The sequence below is a fragment of the Balaenoptera borealis genome (genome assembly GCF_965194805.1).
Source record: "Balaenoptera borealis genome assembly, chromosome: 1".
Classification (NCBI taxonomy): Eukaryota; Metazoa; Chordata; class Mammalia; order Artiodactyla; family Balaenopteridae; genus Balaenoptera; species Balaenoptera borealis.
The window spans coordinates 161,503,079-161,519,858 of NC_138860.1; the positions used below are offsets into that span (position 1 = coordinate 161,503,079).

The 16,780-nt window shown below is 58.4% G+C and overlaps 1 protein-coding gene across 1 annotated transcript; it reads left to right on the top strand.

The window, feature by feature from the left end:
• The first annotated feature begins 1,181 nt into the window (after positions 1-1,181).
• Positions 1,182-16,332, top strand: COL9A2 (collagen type IX alpha 2 chain). Its single transcript, XM_082387926.1, has 32 exons — positions 1,182-1,360; positions 2,647-2,721; positions 3,942-3,977; positions 4,062-4,124; positions 5,154-5,207; positions 5,331-5,366; positions 5,459-5,482; positions 5,791-5,844; positions 6,197-6,250; positions 6,371-6,418; positions 6,669-6,725; positions 6,801-6,854; positions 7,193-7,246; positions 7,641-7,694; positions 7,792-7,845; positions 7,967-8,020; positions 9,157-9,210; positions 9,584-9,637; positions 9,848-9,901; positions 10,846-10,890; positions 11,267-11,320; positions 11,936-11,989; positions 12,275-12,328; positions 12,414-12,485; positions 12,769-12,804; positions 12,952-12,996; positions 13,084-13,116; positions 13,307-13,453; positions 13,735-13,789; positions 14,120-14,308; positions 15,072-15,149; positions 15,552-16,332. Exons 1-32 carry the CDS (start codon positions 1,289-1,291, stop codon positions 15,749-15,751), a joined length of 2,067 nt encoding a protein of 688 aa, XP_082244052.1. The 5' UTR covers positions 1,182-1,288; the 3' UTR covers positions 15,752-16,332.
• Positions 16,333-16,780: the final 448 nt, after the last annotated feature.

Sequence of the window (16,780 nt, forward strand, 5' to 3'; positions counted from 1 at the left end):
TGTCTTCCCCACATTGGGTGCAGGGCTGGTGCACAGAAAGTCCTCAATAAATCATAATGAAAGCAGAAATGTATCAAGCACCTACTATGTGCTGCTTGCTAGATTAAGGACATCATATGCATCATCCCGTTCAGTCTTCACAAAAACCCTGTAAGATAGGGACTATTATTCCTTTTTACAGATGAGCAAACTGAGACTTCATATGGTTTTAGGTCCTGTGGTCATGCTCAGTGACAGAGTCAGATTCCAAAGCACTCTACCAACATTGCTTAAGTGAATGAAAGGGAAGGTAAGAAACTCTGGAGAGAGGTTATTTTGGAAACCGGTAAATAAGGTGATGGTTGTTTCCATGATCATGGAGGAGATCACTTGGAGGGAGAGAGCTGGCCAATCCCACAGACTCTGGTGCTTACGGGAGCTGCAGAGAAGAAAAAGCAATAGAAGAAGGGCTGGATGGTGGACACCTGGACAGGGAAGACTTCAAGGATGGAATGGCCAAGGCAGACCCAGGTGCCAACAGCTTCACGACCGGACCGGAAGACTGAAGAGGCGTTAAGCCTCAGTGGTGACCTCCAGCAGGGGCAGAAGCAGGGAGATGAGAGGAAGATGAGGAAGTTTAGAAGTGCTAGTGTTAGCAGTGAAGCCAGAGGGAGGAGGCGGAGTGGGTATTCACAGGATGGCTGATGCAGGAAGGGTCTTGGTATGTTTTAATATGGAAGAGGCCTGATTGTATGTGGAGAGGAACGAGGTGGGTGGGGAGGGGCAGAGCCTGCTTCAAGGTCTGCAGAACCTGAGGCGCCCTGGGCCTGGGCCCTGGCGTAGAGCACCCAGGCCGGGGCTCGCAGGCAGAAGTGGCCGAAGACGTGGCTCAGGGGATGGGACGCGGACTGTGGGTCGGGGGAAGGGGCTGGGTCCTGGAGATCAGGCTGTACAGGGACCTGGGAAGGCCCTCTGCCTCCTCAGAGAGAAACGGAGGCGTGGTCCCCGTCCCGCACCCTGGCGGCTCTTCGGATTATCCGGCCGATGCCTCGGGGAAGCCCGAGGCGAGGATGGAGGGTGGGCGCTGGCGGCTGGACGGAGCGGGGCGGAGCTGGGCCGAGGGCGCCGGCCTCCCTCCCCGGGTCCTCTCAGGTGACAGACCCCCGCGGGCCCCCCGCCCCGCCCCGCCGCATATTCAGGAGGCCGGACCCGCCCCGTCCGAGAGCAGCTAGCGCGGCCGCGCCGGGAGCCTCAGCGGTCGGTGCGTGCGCGGAGCCGGCACCCATCCTCCTCGAGTCCGCCGCCCGCCATGGCCCCTGCGGCCGCCCGCCGCAGCCTCCTGGTTCTCCTGCAGGTGCTCGGGCTCGCCCTGGCGCAGATCGTAAGTCCCGCGCCGGGGTCCGGAGTGCGGGGTCTGGGTCCGGGGTTCAGCATCCCGCGGTCTAGCCAAGGGCTCTCTCTGCCTGACCCCCACCCTCTGCTGACACTCCCTAGCGCGAGGGGCAGCTTCGGACAGTCCCGCGGCGCACGTCCCCTTAGGAGGGGCACAAACGGGGGACGTCTTGGCACAGTGAAAGGGGGTGGATGAGCCGGGGAGCCAGAGGGACCCTGTCCCGAGATGCTCGGCCCTGCCTGGGACGGGCAGTGTGCGGCGAGAGCTGGCGCCGGGTCCTGGCAGCCCGGAGAGCCCAGGTGGCGGGGGACACAATGGTGCCCATTCACGGGGCTCCGGATTCTCCGCCCCCGCCGCCTCCCAGGGGGCGCCGGCTCCAGCCAGACGCCGCTCTCGCTGGCTGCTGCCTCTCTGCCGGGCTCGCGCGCTCGCGTCTCACTTTCGAGGGCCGGCTGGGGGGAGGGGGCCTAACGGGACGCGGGCGCGGAGGGGCAGGGCCCGGGCGCCATCTGGGGCCTGGTGAGGTTCGCAGCTCGCCTGCCGGGCGCCAACCTGGCACTTCTCGGCCTGGGGAGGGCGCGGGCACCTGGCAGGCGGGGGACCGCCACCCGAGGCGGGGGTGGCCCCGTAAGAGAGCCACCTAAGGGAGGACGGAGGAGCGGTGCTGCGAGAGGGGTGCTCTGAACAGGAGGAGAGAACAGGCTTCCCTTCCCTGGGTCCCCCCACGCCCCGTCTCTCTGCGCCTCCCCAGCTGTCCCGTCGGACTTTATCCGCACCGGGGGGAGAGGAAGGGGTACGTACTCACCTTCAGTATCTGTTGTTCACCTAAAAATAATCCGAGCAACCGTCCATTGAGGACAAAGCGTCTCTAGGCACCATCTTCCTTACCATCGGTTATTTATTTGAACCATTAGCATCTCCATCTGTTCCCACACACGACAGCGCAAGGGCAACATGGTACAGTGGAAGGAGTTGGGCAGACCTAGGACGGAATTCTGGCTCCACCGCTTACTTCCGGTGATCACGGACCCCTTCATCTTTCAGAGCCTGTTTCCTCAACTGCAAACTGGGGCTTTTTAGTTTCGGCCTCACAGTTCTAAGCATTCAAGAACATAATATATGTAATGGTACACAATATCTGGTACACAGTGGGTTCTCAATAAACGGGGAGTTCGCGGCTCCCTGAGGAGCTCCATTTCCTCAGGGAGAGGTGCACTCGTGGATGCCCAGTTCCCTGCACTATCTGAGGGCTGCACCCCTGTATGTGTTTTCAGAGAGGTCCACCAGGAGAGCGGGGCCCCCCGGGCCCCCCAGGGCCACCGGGAGTGCCTGGATCCGACGGAATCGACGTGAGTCTCTAACCTGGGACGGGAGGGGGAGAGAGGCGGCGGACAAAGGGGAACTTTGTGAGCCCTGGGAGTAGGGGGCGGGGGGCGGGGCGGTGAGGTTGACGCCTGGAGATGCAGTGCCCCCTGTTGCCAGTAGGCGGCGCCGGCCTGCACCACAAGGAGACCGTTTGTTCTACAAAAACCTCAAACCAGCCCCGAGATGCAGAGCCCGTTATAGCCGCCGGCGGACAAGGAGCTGCTGTTCGGTCTGCCCGCCACAGCTCACAGCGATTCCTTATCCCTCGCCCCCTCCTCCCTTCTTTTTGGGGTGGGAGGCGCCCTGCCTCCTCGCCCTGCCCCCTGGCACGTCTGGATGCTTCTTCAGGGTAGCTTGGGAGCCTTGGCCAGACCGCTGACCAGCTAGGGCCAGACTCCCGTCTCTTCCCTTTGCATTTTTCTCCCCGATTTAGAACCAGCTGGTCTCGTTCCCTGCTCTCCCTACCACAGTGAGGGTTAAATACCTCATTCTGGATGCTCCCCCAGGAGGTCAACCCCATGTTTATTTATCTCGACAGCCCTCTATTCAACCTGGTGCCCCACCCTCCAAACACAGGGCACAGGGTCCCTGCCAGGCTCTCTGGCCGCCACAGGCTCTGAAATGCCTGGAAGTCTCTCTGGGGCTGAATGTGATTCCACAGCCCATGTCTGTCCTCCATCAAGGGTCCTTTGTCACAGGGGAAGGAGGTCCTTCTTGCCTTGGTGACAGATTGAATCTGTCCCCTTGGTCCTTGCCCCTGCCCCATCTCGTTTTCCTGACCCCAACCCAGAAGGCCGTCACTGCCCCCTTCGCTTACCTCCCCTTCATGTTTTCCTAAAAACTCCATGTTTCTCCCCACACTTGCTCAAATCCAAGAGGCACCTGCTCTCCGAGGTAACTTGGAGCGAACAACCCTGTTCGCAGGTCTCCTATCTGGCCCCTTACCAACACTGGCATGACGAGAACCCACTCACATGCTGTTATCACCCTCTGCAGCCTGCCTGGGATTGGTCTCAATCCACCTATGGTTTTCTTGCGGGAAAAGGAGCTATTTTCCTAAAAAGCACAAGGCTTGAGAGGGCCCAGGACAGAAGAGAGGAGAGTGAGGAGAGGAGCGTGTGGGCTGGGCCAGCCAGGGCTTGTGTGTGCCCATCTGGGGGAGCATGAGCCATAGTGTGCTGTCTCAACAACTTGTATCTTGCAGGGTGACAAGGGGCCCCCTGGGAAAGCTGGCCCTCCGGTGAGTGCTTTTTCCTCCTTGACCTCTGACCCTTCCAGGTCTTGCCCTCCTGTGTCTAATGTTTGCTCCACCTCTGTTTTCAAGGGACCTAAGGGAGAGCCTGGCAAAGCGGGGCCAGATGGGCCAGACGGCAAGCCCGGGATTGACGTGAGTACCTACCTGAGCGTCAGGTAGAGCAGGTTAGGGCTCCACCCACTGACTTCCAGAACCCAATTCTGGCATCTTCCCTGATCTGCTATTCAGAGCAGGATGGAGACTCTACAGCTGTGAGCCCCGCTCACCTTCATATGAGATTGTGACCTCACACCCACCCCAGGAGCATTGAATCACAAGCAAATGGGGGTCCAGAGACGGGTTCTGCTCATCAGCAGCAGCCAGAATTTAGTCTCACATTTCTGGCCCCCAAGTATCAAACTGAATACTCTGGGCAGAGCTGCCCTTATGCTCCCTCTCCCTTCCTCTCCTTTTTCCTTCCCCACTCCACCCATCACAGCCCCAGGCACCACTCAGGAGAGGAACATTATTTGGCTGATACCACAGAGTTCCCGGGGACCCCAAGGTCACAGGCTCCTGGACACAGCCAGGGGCATTGGGAAGTCTTCTTCTTGGGGCATACATTTGAGTCAGTCACTGAAAGATGGGAGGAAGAAGAGGACCCCATGAGTTGCCTTTGCCCTGCTGGTGCAAGAGGTGCCCATTAGGGCTGTGACCAGCCACCAGGGCCGTTCCAACTCGTCCACACCCTGCAAAGATTACAAAGCATATTGCCTTCCACATCAGTTTTCATAGCCACCCAGAGAAGCAAGCATGATTATTAATCCATTTTGCAGATGAGAAAACTAAGGCTCAGAAAAAGTTGCCAAGGGCAGACATCAAGAAAATGGCTAATCCAGACCTATGTCTATCTAGGTTTTCTAGACTCCTAGACTTGAGGCATGAGGTTTGGGCTGACAAATCTTTGGGCCTGGGTTTCTCATCTTTCAAAAGACAATAATTGTCAAGGGCTATGGTGGGAACCGGCGGAAGGGAAAGTGAGGTGTTGACGCCCTTAGGCCTTCATGGAGTGTGGTGAAAGGCAGCCTGGGCCCACCCAGGAGAGACCTCTGGACCCGCCCTGCCCCGTGGGTCAGGGAGCAGTTTCGTCTCTCACGGATATACCTTCTCTTTCTTCGCCAGGGTCTAACTGGAGCCAAGGGGGAGCCTGGTTCTATGGGGATCCCTGGAGTCAAGGTAAGTAGCCTGTTGGGGGCCTCAGCAAGGGCAATCTAGCGCCAGAGTTTGGGAGGGGCTTCTGCAGACAGGATCAGGGACCCAGGAGACCCCAGCCTCTGAGCCTCTCCATTGCTCTTGCAGGGCCAGCCTGGGCTCCCAGGTCCCCCCGGCCTGCCGGTGAGTATAACTGGCAAGGGCTTTAAAGGACCCTTTGTGGGTAGGGGGACTTGTAAAAGGAGCCATGAACCTAATCTTTTCTTCTGTTCCAGGGCCCTGGCTTCACCGGACCTCCTGTAAGTCTTCAGGGATGGGGCAGAGTCCCTGGGACTCTCCGGGAAGGAGGGTACAGAGGGCTTCCAGGGGACTGACCAGCATGGGGAGGGGCCAGCATGCTGTGATGGTGTTGGAAGTGGGCAGACTTGTCAGAGAACTCTGGGCGTATCCACTGGCTCTGAGATTCTCTGGCCCTTAAAGCCCTAATCTGTCAGCTTCTCTGGTGTTGGTTGCAAAGTGAAAGTGGGGAAGAGGGCTCTGGGTCCCTCTGTGCCAGGGCTGGGCTGACCCTCTGAGGCATCCCAGCCACTGATATCTCTGTCCCTAGGGACCACCTGGACCTGTTGGCCTCCCTGGTGAGATGGGAATCACGGGCCCCAAGGTGAGCCCCAGCTACCCCTCTGCTCACTCTGCCTCCTGCCCTCTGCCTTCAAGCTGGCAAGCTGAGTATCTCTCCAGGATTTCCTGAGTCTGCCTCTGGCCACCAGGGAGCTCCTGCAGGTCTGGGGCAGAAACCCCTCCTGCTGAGCCCACCCTGTGGTAGGTCTTCCAGGGAGGCCAAGGGCTGGGGCCATCCCCCCGAAGATCAGGCCTTGATCTCCCCAAGAGCCCAGATCTCAGGAGGTGACCTGGAGGGCAGGGTGGACAGGGCAGTAGCAGGAACTGGAGGAGGGGGCAGGGGTGACCTAGGCAGGACTGGACAAGGGTATGATTTGGGCCCTTCTTGCTTCCAGGGGGATCCTGGACCAGAGGGACCAGCAGGGCCCCCGGGGCCCCCTGGGAAACCGGTAAGTGTCCTCAGACCTCCCACACGGCAGTGTGTGGCTGGGGAAGGACAAGAGTCCTTGGCGCAAGCCCGGGGTGGGGACAGTTTGCTTCAGGCTCCGTCTCCATACATCTTTTCTCAGGGCCGCCCAGGAACCATTCAGGGTCTGGAAGGCAGCGCGGACTTCCTGGTGAGAGGCGGTGCGGGGGTGGGGGTGGGCGGGGCTAATCCGGGGAAGGGGCGGGTCATGTTGAGAGGGGCGGGCAAGGAGATAGGTTCCTTCAGGAGGTAGGGTCAGAGGGAGAGGGGAGGGGCTGCAGCTGAGAGGTGCAGCCAGGTGCGGTGGGAGGAGGGCTCGGAGCTGGCAAGATGGGGAAGCACTGCCCAGTTGGCCTGGGGCAGGCCAGTGACCTCAGAGCCCTGCGGGGTTTCCTTTCCAGTGTCCAACCAACTGTCCAGCGGGCGTGAAAGGGCCCCCGGGGCTGCAGGGAGTGAAGGTGAGCTCCTGGCCCAAGTCTTGGGGGATGGGGGGTGGGGAGGGGACCTACTCTGAGCTCTCTCCTTCCCTGCAGGGGCATCCTGGCAAGCGCGGGCTTCTGGGAGATTCCGGCCGCCAGGGGAAGCCGGTGAGTGTGAGGGCTGAGGGCCCTGGGAGGGTGTGTGTGGAGAGGGCCCTACAGGAGCCTCCCCCCCATCCTTCTCCCTTCCCCTTCCCCTGTGGGGCTCTGGGGATAAAGCCTTGAGCTGGGAGGCAAGAGGCCTAGATTCTAGGTCAATGTGTCCCTGGGCAAGTCCGTTCTCCTTGCTGTGCTTCCATTTCCCCATCCGTCCATCACATGGGACCATATGGTTTCTAGGAGGCCTTCCTGTCTGCTTTTGCTGGGAAGAGGATGGTATCTTTGGTTGTCTGTATGTTTGTCTCTCGATCTGCCTGCCTATCTGACTGCTCTTTCCTGGCCCTTAGGGTCCCAAGGGAGATGTGGGTGCCTCTGGAGAGCAAGGAATCCCTGGACCGCCGGTAAGGAACACTTTCCAAGGGCCCTCCTCACCTCTCCTGGGAGACCTTAGTGGAGTCATTCTCCTGCTCTGGGCTCTAACTTGTGAAAGAGACACCTGTGTTCAGCTGGTGTGTCTCTGGGTGGGGGGGGAGGGAGGCTGAGGCTGACTGTGAGAGACTGGGGGACAGGAACCAAGGCTGTCAGCCAGAAGACTCACCTGAGGCCCAGGTTCTGCCACTGTCCCTTCTGAGTGACCCTGGCGAGTCTCTCCCATCTCCGAGCATCAGTGACCGTCTGTGATAGGGACTCCGTGCCTGCCTCAGAGAGGCACTGAGAAAATTGGGTGGGGGTCAGGGAAGGTGTCACGAAGTGGGCCTTCTAGTTGCCATCGCTGTCATTCTTCTGTCTTGACAGGGTCCCCAGGGCGTCAGGGGCTACCCGGGCATGGCGGGACCCAAAGGAGAGACGGTGAGTGGGTCTGGGGTGTCCTGCAAGAGCTGCTGGAACCAGCCCTCTGGCCTCTGGGGTCCAGCCAGGACTGACCCGCGACCTCTCCTCTCCCCAGGGTCCTCACGGGTACAAAGGCATGGTGGGCTCCATCGGCGCCGCCGGGTCACCAGTGAGTCCACTCCTGCTTCCGCCCACACTCACCTCCTCCAGACACAGCTCCTAGGGCTGCAGAGGGGTGCGGCTCCGCCTGAGCCCACATAACTTGCATTTCTGTTTGTCCTTCTTGCCAGGGTGAGGAAGGTCCTCCGGGGCCACCAGGCCGAGCTGGGGAGAAGGGTGACGTGGTGAGTCCTCAGGCACCCCTGTCCAGTCACGGCCCCTGGGGAGAACTGGGTGAACTCAGCTCCACCCAAGGCTCACGTGCGTGCACAAACGTGTGTGTGTGTGCATACGTTATTCTGCGTGTCTGTGCGTGTGGGTGACTGATGTGAGGGAGGAACGTCTGTGCCCAGAGCCCAGCCAGCCCCAGCAGCCCCCTCCTCCAAGCCCAGCCTGTTGCTGATCAAATTCAGACTTTGGGAGAACCGTGTAATGCAGTCCCACGGTCACTGGGGCCAGACAATGAAATTCCAGGGAATCAGTCATGGGGCTAATGGGATTTGGTCCAGATCCCAGTTCTCTTAACTCTCTCTTTTTTTTTTTAAAGTAAAAGACTATCTCTTTTGAGCAGTTCTGAGTTTACAGAAAAATTGAGCAGAAAGTAAAGTTAGGGTTGTTTTTCTTTTTGTTAGTTTTTTTATTGTGCAAGTTTTTTGACAAATGCAAAAGTAGGGCGAATAATATAGTGATCTCTTATGTACCTACCTCCCCAAATTAACCTTTTACCGCTCTCACTTCATCCATCCTCTTCTCCCTTTCTTTCCTTCACTTCATTGCTTTGCTCTGATATTTTCAAGCAAATTCTTAACATTACGTCATGTTACCCACTTTTGAATGTATCTCTTACAAATAAGGCTCTTTCCTCACATAACCACGATATCATTATCACACCAACAAAATTATCAATTATTCCTGAACATCATCCAATCATCAGCTTGTAGTCAGTTTTTCCCAGTGATCTCAAAAATGTCTTTTCAGGGTTCTTGTTCAAATCAAGACCCAAACCAAGTGCACACGTTGTCTTTAGTGGCTGTGTTTCTTCACATCAGTGTCACTCGGGGCCTTGGTGGGTCTCAGGAGCGCTGGCTCCTCCCCTGCCCTGCTCCAGCCCAGCCTGCTTGGTGCTGACCTCTGCTCCCTCCCGCTAGGTCCAGGGCAAACTCACACAACTAGGCCCCTCTCCTCCAGCCCCTGCACAGCATGGCCTGTGCCACAGGGACCCTGGGACCCGGAGGTCACTGTTCTCAGCTGTTCCCTTCTCTGAACAGCCAGACAGGAGTTCAGCCTCCTGAAGGTGATCTGATCTCTGTCTACTTTGCAGGGCAGCCAAGGTATCCGAGGACCCCAGGGAATAACAGGCCCGAAGGGAGCAACTGTAAGTGGACAGAGGGCGGGGTCCAGGCAGCTGTCCAAGCCCCCAGAGGAGGAGGAGCCTGGGATTCTAGACTGAACTCTGTTGCCAGTGGGCTGTCACCTCGGGAAATGCCCTCTTTCTGCGCCTTAGTTTTTTCACCTGTAAATAGGGTGGTGATGTAGGAGAGGTCCTGGGACACTCATCACCCACACAAGGGAAGGACTGTGGTCCATCCCACGAAATCCCTTCCCACTTCCACTCTCCCACCCCCAATTGGCTGGTGGGGCTTCCCAAGATGACCTGACTCACTTCTTACGCACAGGGACATGGGTGTGTGGCCTGACCCTAGGCATCTCCCCATTGTGAGTGTCCCTTCGACTTTCCTCCTGAGCAGGGCCCACCAGGCATTGACGGCAAGGACGGGACCCCAGGCACACCTGGCATGAAGGTAGGAGTGGGGACGGCTGGTGGGATTGGGGCAAGGGTCAGGGCCCTTTCCAGCTGAGGCTCTGAGTCCCATCACACTGAGCCTGGAGGCCCAGGAGCCTGGGATCCTCACGCGTGTCACGGACACATTCCTGGTTGCCTCGGGGCCTCAGTTTCCCTGCCTCCACTCGGGTGGGAGACTCATCTGTGTCTCTGGTTCTGTCTCTCGCAGGGCAGCGCAGGACAGGTGGGGCGGCCAGGAAACCCGGGCCACCAGGGCCTAGTGGTGAGTATGGGGCGGAGCCGTGGGGGCTGCCACACAGCAAGTTGCTTATCCTCCAGGAGGCCAGGCACCCTGTGGCCCACCTCCCCACGGTGGCGTGAGTGGCTGATGAGATGGAAGTCACACACCCAGGGCTCGTGCTCTAGTCCCTGTCCCCACCCAGCTCAGGCCTCCTCACCAAGTCTGGCCTGGCTTGGGCTTCGTCATTTGGACAGTTGCTCCAGCCTTCTCTTTGACCATTCCAACCGTCCATGTTGGCTAAGTGGAATCTGACCATTTCCCTGCTAAACACCTTCCGTGCTCCCCCTCCCCTGCTGCCTCCAGGAAAAAGTCGTTCTGTCCAGTCATTCAGTAGAGTTACTGAGGTCCAGTAAGTGGCAGGGAAAGTTATGAACAGGACAGCTACACCCCTCGTCCTCGCAGCTCACCTTAGCATCTAAGGACCACCATAATCTGACCCCAGCTTATCCCTCCGCCTCATCAGCCACTGCCTCTCTTCATCCTCTCCCTTCTCAACATGGCCTTGGCTTTTCTGCCTCCACACATTCAAGCCTTTACTGGTCCCTCTGCTTGGAATGCCCTTCCCATCTCTCTGTGCCTTCTCACCGTCAGGCCCACCTCCATCCCACACCTTCTGGGAACCCCCGTCCCTCCCTGCCAGGGGTACTGAGGCCGAGGCCCGCTAACATGTCCACGTGCAGACTGTGTTCCTGTGTGCACTCACATGTGGTCCTCTTCTTCCCATGGACCACAGGCACTTGTAGGCAGGCCCTTCTGTACCCACCTCCTCTCTCACCAGGGATTCGCGGCTAAGCACAGTCAAGTTCATGGCTGGGCCTTCTGCTGCTCAGCTCCCATAAGGCAGGGGAGGAATCCGGGAGGTAAAGCAATAGGTGCACAGGGCTCCCCCTGCCAGGGGAGAAACTGACATCAGCTTCCTTCTACAGGGTGTGCCCGGCCAGCCTGGGACGAAAGGAGGCCCTGGAGACAAGGTGAGAGGGCAGAGTTGGCTTCATCTGGACAAGGGAGCCTGGGGGCAGGGACCAGCGACACGGCTTAAAGACTGCAAGGCCCAGTCCTCAGCCCAAGCTCAGAGACTTGGCCTGGACACAAGTCCCTTGGGCCTAACCACCTCCCTCCTGTCACCTCCCTCCCACCCTCATCCTGGCTAGAGGAGACAGGATGGCGTGGCTGCATACCTAGACGAGAAACAGGAAAATCAATGGAGTCCAGAGGACCTCACCAATAACCCTCTCCTCTCCCCAACTCATTTGGTTCCAGAGTCTTTTTAAGGTTCCCTGGGCTTCTCCAAGGCCAAGGGCCTGACTGGGCTACACAGACTGACCTCAGAACTCTGTTTTCCTGCAGGGTGAGCCAGGCCGGCAAGGCTTCCCAGGAATCTCTGGTTCCCCCGGGAAGGAGGTGAGTGTCCCCTCTTCTGACACAAGGGCTCTTGCTTTGCTCCCTTCTGCCGCTCCCCCAGGCCTGAGGACCCTGCACTCATTGTATGGGGCCTGAGTGAGACTGTGAGGTGGACCCCTAGCCTAGGGGTGCCCTCGGTGCCAGTCAAGGCTCTGCCACTGACCCAGGGAAGCTCTCTTCTCTCTCTGGGCCCTGGTTTCCCTGTGTACAATGCAGAGAGGGTGGGAGCTGCTTCTGTCCTGGGGTAGGACCTCTCCAGGTGGCCCAACTGACTGGGGCTGAGAATCCAGCAGGAAGTCATTGATTCATTCATTCCATAAACATTCACCAAATATCTGCAACCCGCTAGATGCTGAGATAGACAGTCTCCTACTCACATGGAGCTTACAGTTTCGTGGGAGAGACAGACATTAAATTAAATAAATGATCGCATGATGACTACAACTGTATTGGGTCCTATGAAGGAAAAGTACAGGGACCGGAAGAAGAGGAGGTGAAGGAAGTCTTCCTGATGAAGCAAATTAGCTGAGCCCCAAGGGTGGGTAGGGGCTGGCCAGGTGTGGAAGGGAGGGATCCTCCAGGCTATTGCTCACCTCTGATTTCTCTGTCCCCCAGGGAGAGCCAGGGCCTCGAGGAGAAATCGGTCCCCAGGGCATCATGGGGCAGAAGGTAAGTGCCTGGCACAGTGGCCCCTCCCTGGGGGCCTCTGCAGCAGCTGGCACTGCTGGACCCAGGATCTGGGTCCTCTCAAGGCTCCAGTACCTGCCCAGTCCTGCCCAGCCTGCGTGAGGCCTCCCAGTCAGGGCCTCAGTTTGCTGGTCTGAAGTGGAGCCAAGGACCTCCACGGTGGTGACAGCAGGAATGCAGGGCACCCTGACCACGCAGGGTCTGGGATCTGGCAGGGAGAGGCTGCCCCCGCTGATAGCCGGATGTGACCTTCACTTTCCATTTCAGGGTGACCACGGTGAGAGGGGGCCAGTGGGGCCGCCAGGCCCTCAAGGCCTACAGGTAAGTGCAGGGCGGCTGAGATGGGCATGGGGAGCATGTCTGGGCACCTCATCTGACTTACTCCTCTGGTTTCTTTTCTCCTCAGGGCCCCAAGGGGGAACAGGGTCCCCCCGGAATTCCAGGGCCCCAAGGCTTGCCAGGAATCAAGGGAGACAAGGTACCAAATGGGGCTGGAAAATACCAGGGAAAGAAGCCTTAAGACTCTGGGGGAGGAGTCGGTGGAGGGCAGTGAGATCCTTGAGCACCGCAAATCTTCGTGGAAAAAGTACTCCCTGCGGGTCCCAAGGGACCCCGGGGTGGGGGTGGGGGCGGGGGCGCGGCAGAGCTGCAGAGGGGCGTGTGGCCAGGAGCCGGGGTTGGGGGGACCCTGTGGACCTAGCCTCCCCTGGACCCGAGCTCACCAAGCCCCGGAACCCCCCCCCTCGCCCCGCTTTCTCCAGGGCTCCCCAGGGAAGACCGGGCCCCGCGGCGGAGTGGTGAGTGCCAGCATGTCCCCTTCCCCCGCCGTCTGGGCATCCCGCGTCGGGGCGGGGGACGCGGGTGTCACAGGCCAGCACAGCCGCCCCACCCCTGCTCCCACGCCACGCGGGGCCACCGCGGTCTGACTCGGTCTCAATCTGCAGGGCGACCCGGGGGTGGCTGGCCTCCCAGGAGAGAAAGGCGAGAAGGTGAGCCGGCTGTGGGGGGCGGCGGGGTGGGGGGAGCGGCGGGCGGGCCCTGGGACCCCTCGTGACCGTGCTTCCTTGTGCCTTCAGGGCGAGTCCGGCGAGCCGGGGCCCAAGGGACAGGTGAGTCCTGCAGCCGCGACACCACCTTCCCCCTCTCCCGCCATCCCCCTTCCCTCGGCGCCGCTGGGGACCAGGACCGCGGCTCCCCAGGCTTCCCTCCCCCCCATCCCATCCTTCCCCGCCCCCGCCCCCCGCTGCCCCCAGCGCGTTCGTCCTCTGACCCCGGCTCTGCACCCACCCCGCTCGGCAGCAAGGAGTCCGCGGAGAAGCCGGCTATCCGGGCCCCAGCGGGGATGCAGGCGCCCCGGGGGTGCAGGGCTACCCCGGGCCCCCGGGCCCTCGAGGACTGGCTGGAAACCGAGGCTTGCCCGGACAGCCCGGGAGGCAGGGCGTGGCGGTAAGTTGGCCTCCAGGGGTGGAGGAGTCTCTTTGGAAGGACATCTCTTTGGGTTGCTGCTTATCGCCCCAAAGGCTGGGAATTCCCAGAGGAAGCTGGCTTCCCTGAGGCTGATTCCAAACCTCAGGGTCAGAGAGGATGGGTGTGGGTGCAGGAGGGATTTCAGTCAGATGCTGAAAATACTTCTGGTGAGAAAATGGGAACAGGAGGGGGTCATAGCGCTGGAGCAGTCAGCCCTGGCAGCCAGGGGCTTCTTCCTGAAAGACCTCCTCTGCTTTCAGGGCCGAGATGCTAGTGACCAGCACATCGAGGATGTGGTGCTGAAGATGCTGCAAGGTGAGGGGCGGGGGGGCAACAACTCCTCCCCACAGTCAGGGCATCGCCATCCTTCAGGAGCCTCTTCAAGTGGCCTTGCTGGAGAGTCTGGAGTCAGGGGCGGCCATTCCAGCTCTGCCTCCAAGGGTCTGGGGACCTTACCTACATCCCTGCCCTCTCAGGACCTTTGACCTCCATAAAACAGCCTGAGGAAGGTGGAGGTTAACCCCCAGGCTGTTCTGTGTGCACACGTAGGGGCCAGGGGCCAGGGGCCGGGATGCTCTGCCTTCCCCAGTTTTACTGAGCTGACACCCATCTTACAGACTTCCCTGTCTCCCTCCCTCCCTCCAGAGCAACTGGCAGAGATGGCTGTGAGTGCCAAGCGGGAGGCTCTGGGTGCGACCGGGATGATGGGTCTCCCAGGACCCCCTGGGCCTCCTGGGTACCCAGGCAAACAGGGACCCATTGGGCACCCTGGCCCTCGGGGCATTCCTGGCATCGTGGGAGCCGTGGGTCAGATTGGCAACACCGGGCCCAAGGGTGAGTGCTATTCTGTGGTGGCCAGGGGATGGGGGTTTGGCCAAGACCAGCCCCTGGGGGGTCTCAGTTACTGAGTTGATTGCTCCGCCTCCTGTTTTATCTTTCATCATTGTCCTTCCCAGGATGAGGTATAGACACTTTCACCCATTTCTCCCACATGTGACTCCTGGGCTTGCTTTTTCAGTAGCTAATTGATAGAAATGAATGTACTGTTTTACAGATTGGGCTTTTTGGGGGGTTTTGTTTGTTTTAAATTTACTTAGTGGTACTCCATAAACCTCCTTCCATGTCTCTAAAAGTGGGGAGGCAGATTAAGAAAATACTAATGAAGGCAAGCTCGAGTCACAAGACAGGTGTGAGTCCAGACTCTGCCACTTTCTCATTGTGGCTCCTGAACAAGTTACCTGTCTATCTTCCTGGGCCTTAGATTTATCATCTGTAAAATGGGGATATTAATAGCAACAACCTCATAGTTGTCATGAAGATTACATTTATAGGTAACTTACATAGAGTTGGCACATAGCAAATGCCAACTATTGTTATTATTAGACACTTTCCTGTAAAGAACTTTATCAGCTGTATAGTCTTCCATCCTTTGGACTTGCCTTTATTTAATCAGTTCTGCAGTCATTTCCAACTTTCCCCTATTATAAACTAGCACAAAACAAATAATTGTGTGTGAAATAGAAATTAAGTAGCAAGCCGAGTAGAAAAAAAGCATTTTCCTATTCTGAAAAACTAAGGCTTGATTCTTTCTCTGCAGGAAAATGTGGAGAGAAGGGTGATAGGGGAGAAGTTGGACGAGGGCATCCCGGGATGCCTGGGCCCCCAGGGATCCCAGGTAAGATCTTGGCGCTGCCCAGTGGCAGTTGTGTCCCTCAGCTCTGGGATTAATGACCCAAAGACAACTGGGTCTCCTCCATGGAGGCCTCATGCTCAGCCAACTCAGTCCCACACATCCGATTTTTGATACTTTTGGAGCACCCAGGAGCCTCTGGGTGTGGTCTGGCTGAGAACTGGACAGCTGGGATTCTGAGGACTTCCTGGGTTGCACAAAAATCTGCTTCATGGAGGGAAAGGACGGGGCATGTGCTCCCCAGAGTCACTGATTGGGAGTTGGGAGGAAAGGACAATCAGACACAACTCTCTCAGAACCTGTGTGTCTGGGGCAGAGTCCCTCCTTTCTGTGTGTCCTTGGGTTCATTTTCCCCACCTTGATGTCTTGACCTTCTCCCTCTCATAGGACTGCCTGGCCGGCCTGGCCAGGCAATCAACGGCAAAGATGGAGATCGAGGGGTCCCAGGGGCCCCAGGAGAGGCAGGCCGACCTGGCCTGCCAGGCCCCATGGGGCTGCCAGGCTTCTGTGAGCCTGCGGCCTGCCTTGGAGCCTCAGCCTACACGTCTGCACGCCTCACAGAGCCTGGATCCATCAAGGGGCCATGAGCATCAGGCCAAGACGGAGCCCAGTGGGCATCCTAGGGGGAAAGGACTAGGTGCCCTCTGGGTGGACATGCATCCCATTCCTCTGCCCAGGAAACTAGCTTTCCCAGGACCTTTGTCTGGGACCCAGGAGTCCTGAGGAAAAGGAAATTCTAAAACATGGGGGAAGGGAAGGGAGGACATCGGAGTGAAAAGGTGAGGCTAACAGACAGGGCAAGTGGCACCGGAGAGTGCAAGGTCCAGAGGATGGGGTGGCTTTCCTTCCCGGAGCACCGCTCAAATGTCACCAAAACAAATGTCTCCTTAATTTGCACCATCCTCCACTGGCCATCTTGTCCTTGGGGCAAGTGGACTGACGCCTTTGCTGGTTCCTGATTCCATTTTCACCCCCTGGGCTTACTGGCTGACTGCCTGGAGGTGGCCATCCTTAAGCCAGTCCACTACTTCCTCCCTGCCTTCCTCCCATCTGAGTATTTAAACACCCATCTCCCTTCCCTTTCTGGCATCACCCTCTCCCACCAAACTGCTAGATCCACCCAGGCCTTTCTGTAAATAAAAGCCCCTGACTTGGGTACAAACCAGGATGTGAGTGTTGGACTTAATTTCTTGTGGATTAGGGGTGGGCCTCCACGACCTGAGCAGGATGGTCAAGGGCTCCAGAAGGGGAGGGTGGAGGGCGGGGTACCTTCCTCTGGGTACATCCTGAATTATGAGGATGGCACAGCATATTTGAGGAACACCTGTGGGATGAACCTGCAGGTAGAGTTAGGATGGTGACCCTCTGTCTAACTTTGGGCAGATCCTTCCCAGCCTTTGTACAGCTGGGCAAGGACTTGGCCTTGCCTCACTTATTCAGTAGAGCGCACCCAGTATCTTGCCAGGGCCTGACACACAGGAGGTCCTCTGTGAGTTTTGGCACCCACCGTGTGCTGGCCCTGGGGCAGGAGCTGGCAGCCAAGACTGGAAGTCCTGGCTCTTGCCTTCCAGGGTCTTCTAGGCCTGTGAGAAAAACAGACCTGGACCTGGATGATG

What these genes read in the sequence shown, in the direction of transcription:
- COL9A2 (XM_082387926.1), top strand. Translation starts at nt 1,289, where the DNA reads ATGGCCCCTGCGGCCGCCCGCCGCAGCCTCCTGGTTCTCCTGCAGGTG. An exon ending in CGGGGCTGCAGGGAGTGAAG is followed by an intron (nt 6,726 to 6,800) that starts GTGAGCTCCTGG and finishes CCTTCCCTGCAG; the next exon opens with GGGCATCCTGGCAAGCGCGG. An exon ending in TCGGCGCCGCCGGGTCACCA is followed by an intron (nt 7,846 to 7,966) that starts GTGAGTCCACTC and finishes CCTTCTTGCCAG; the next exon opens with GGTGAGGAAGGTCCTCCGGG.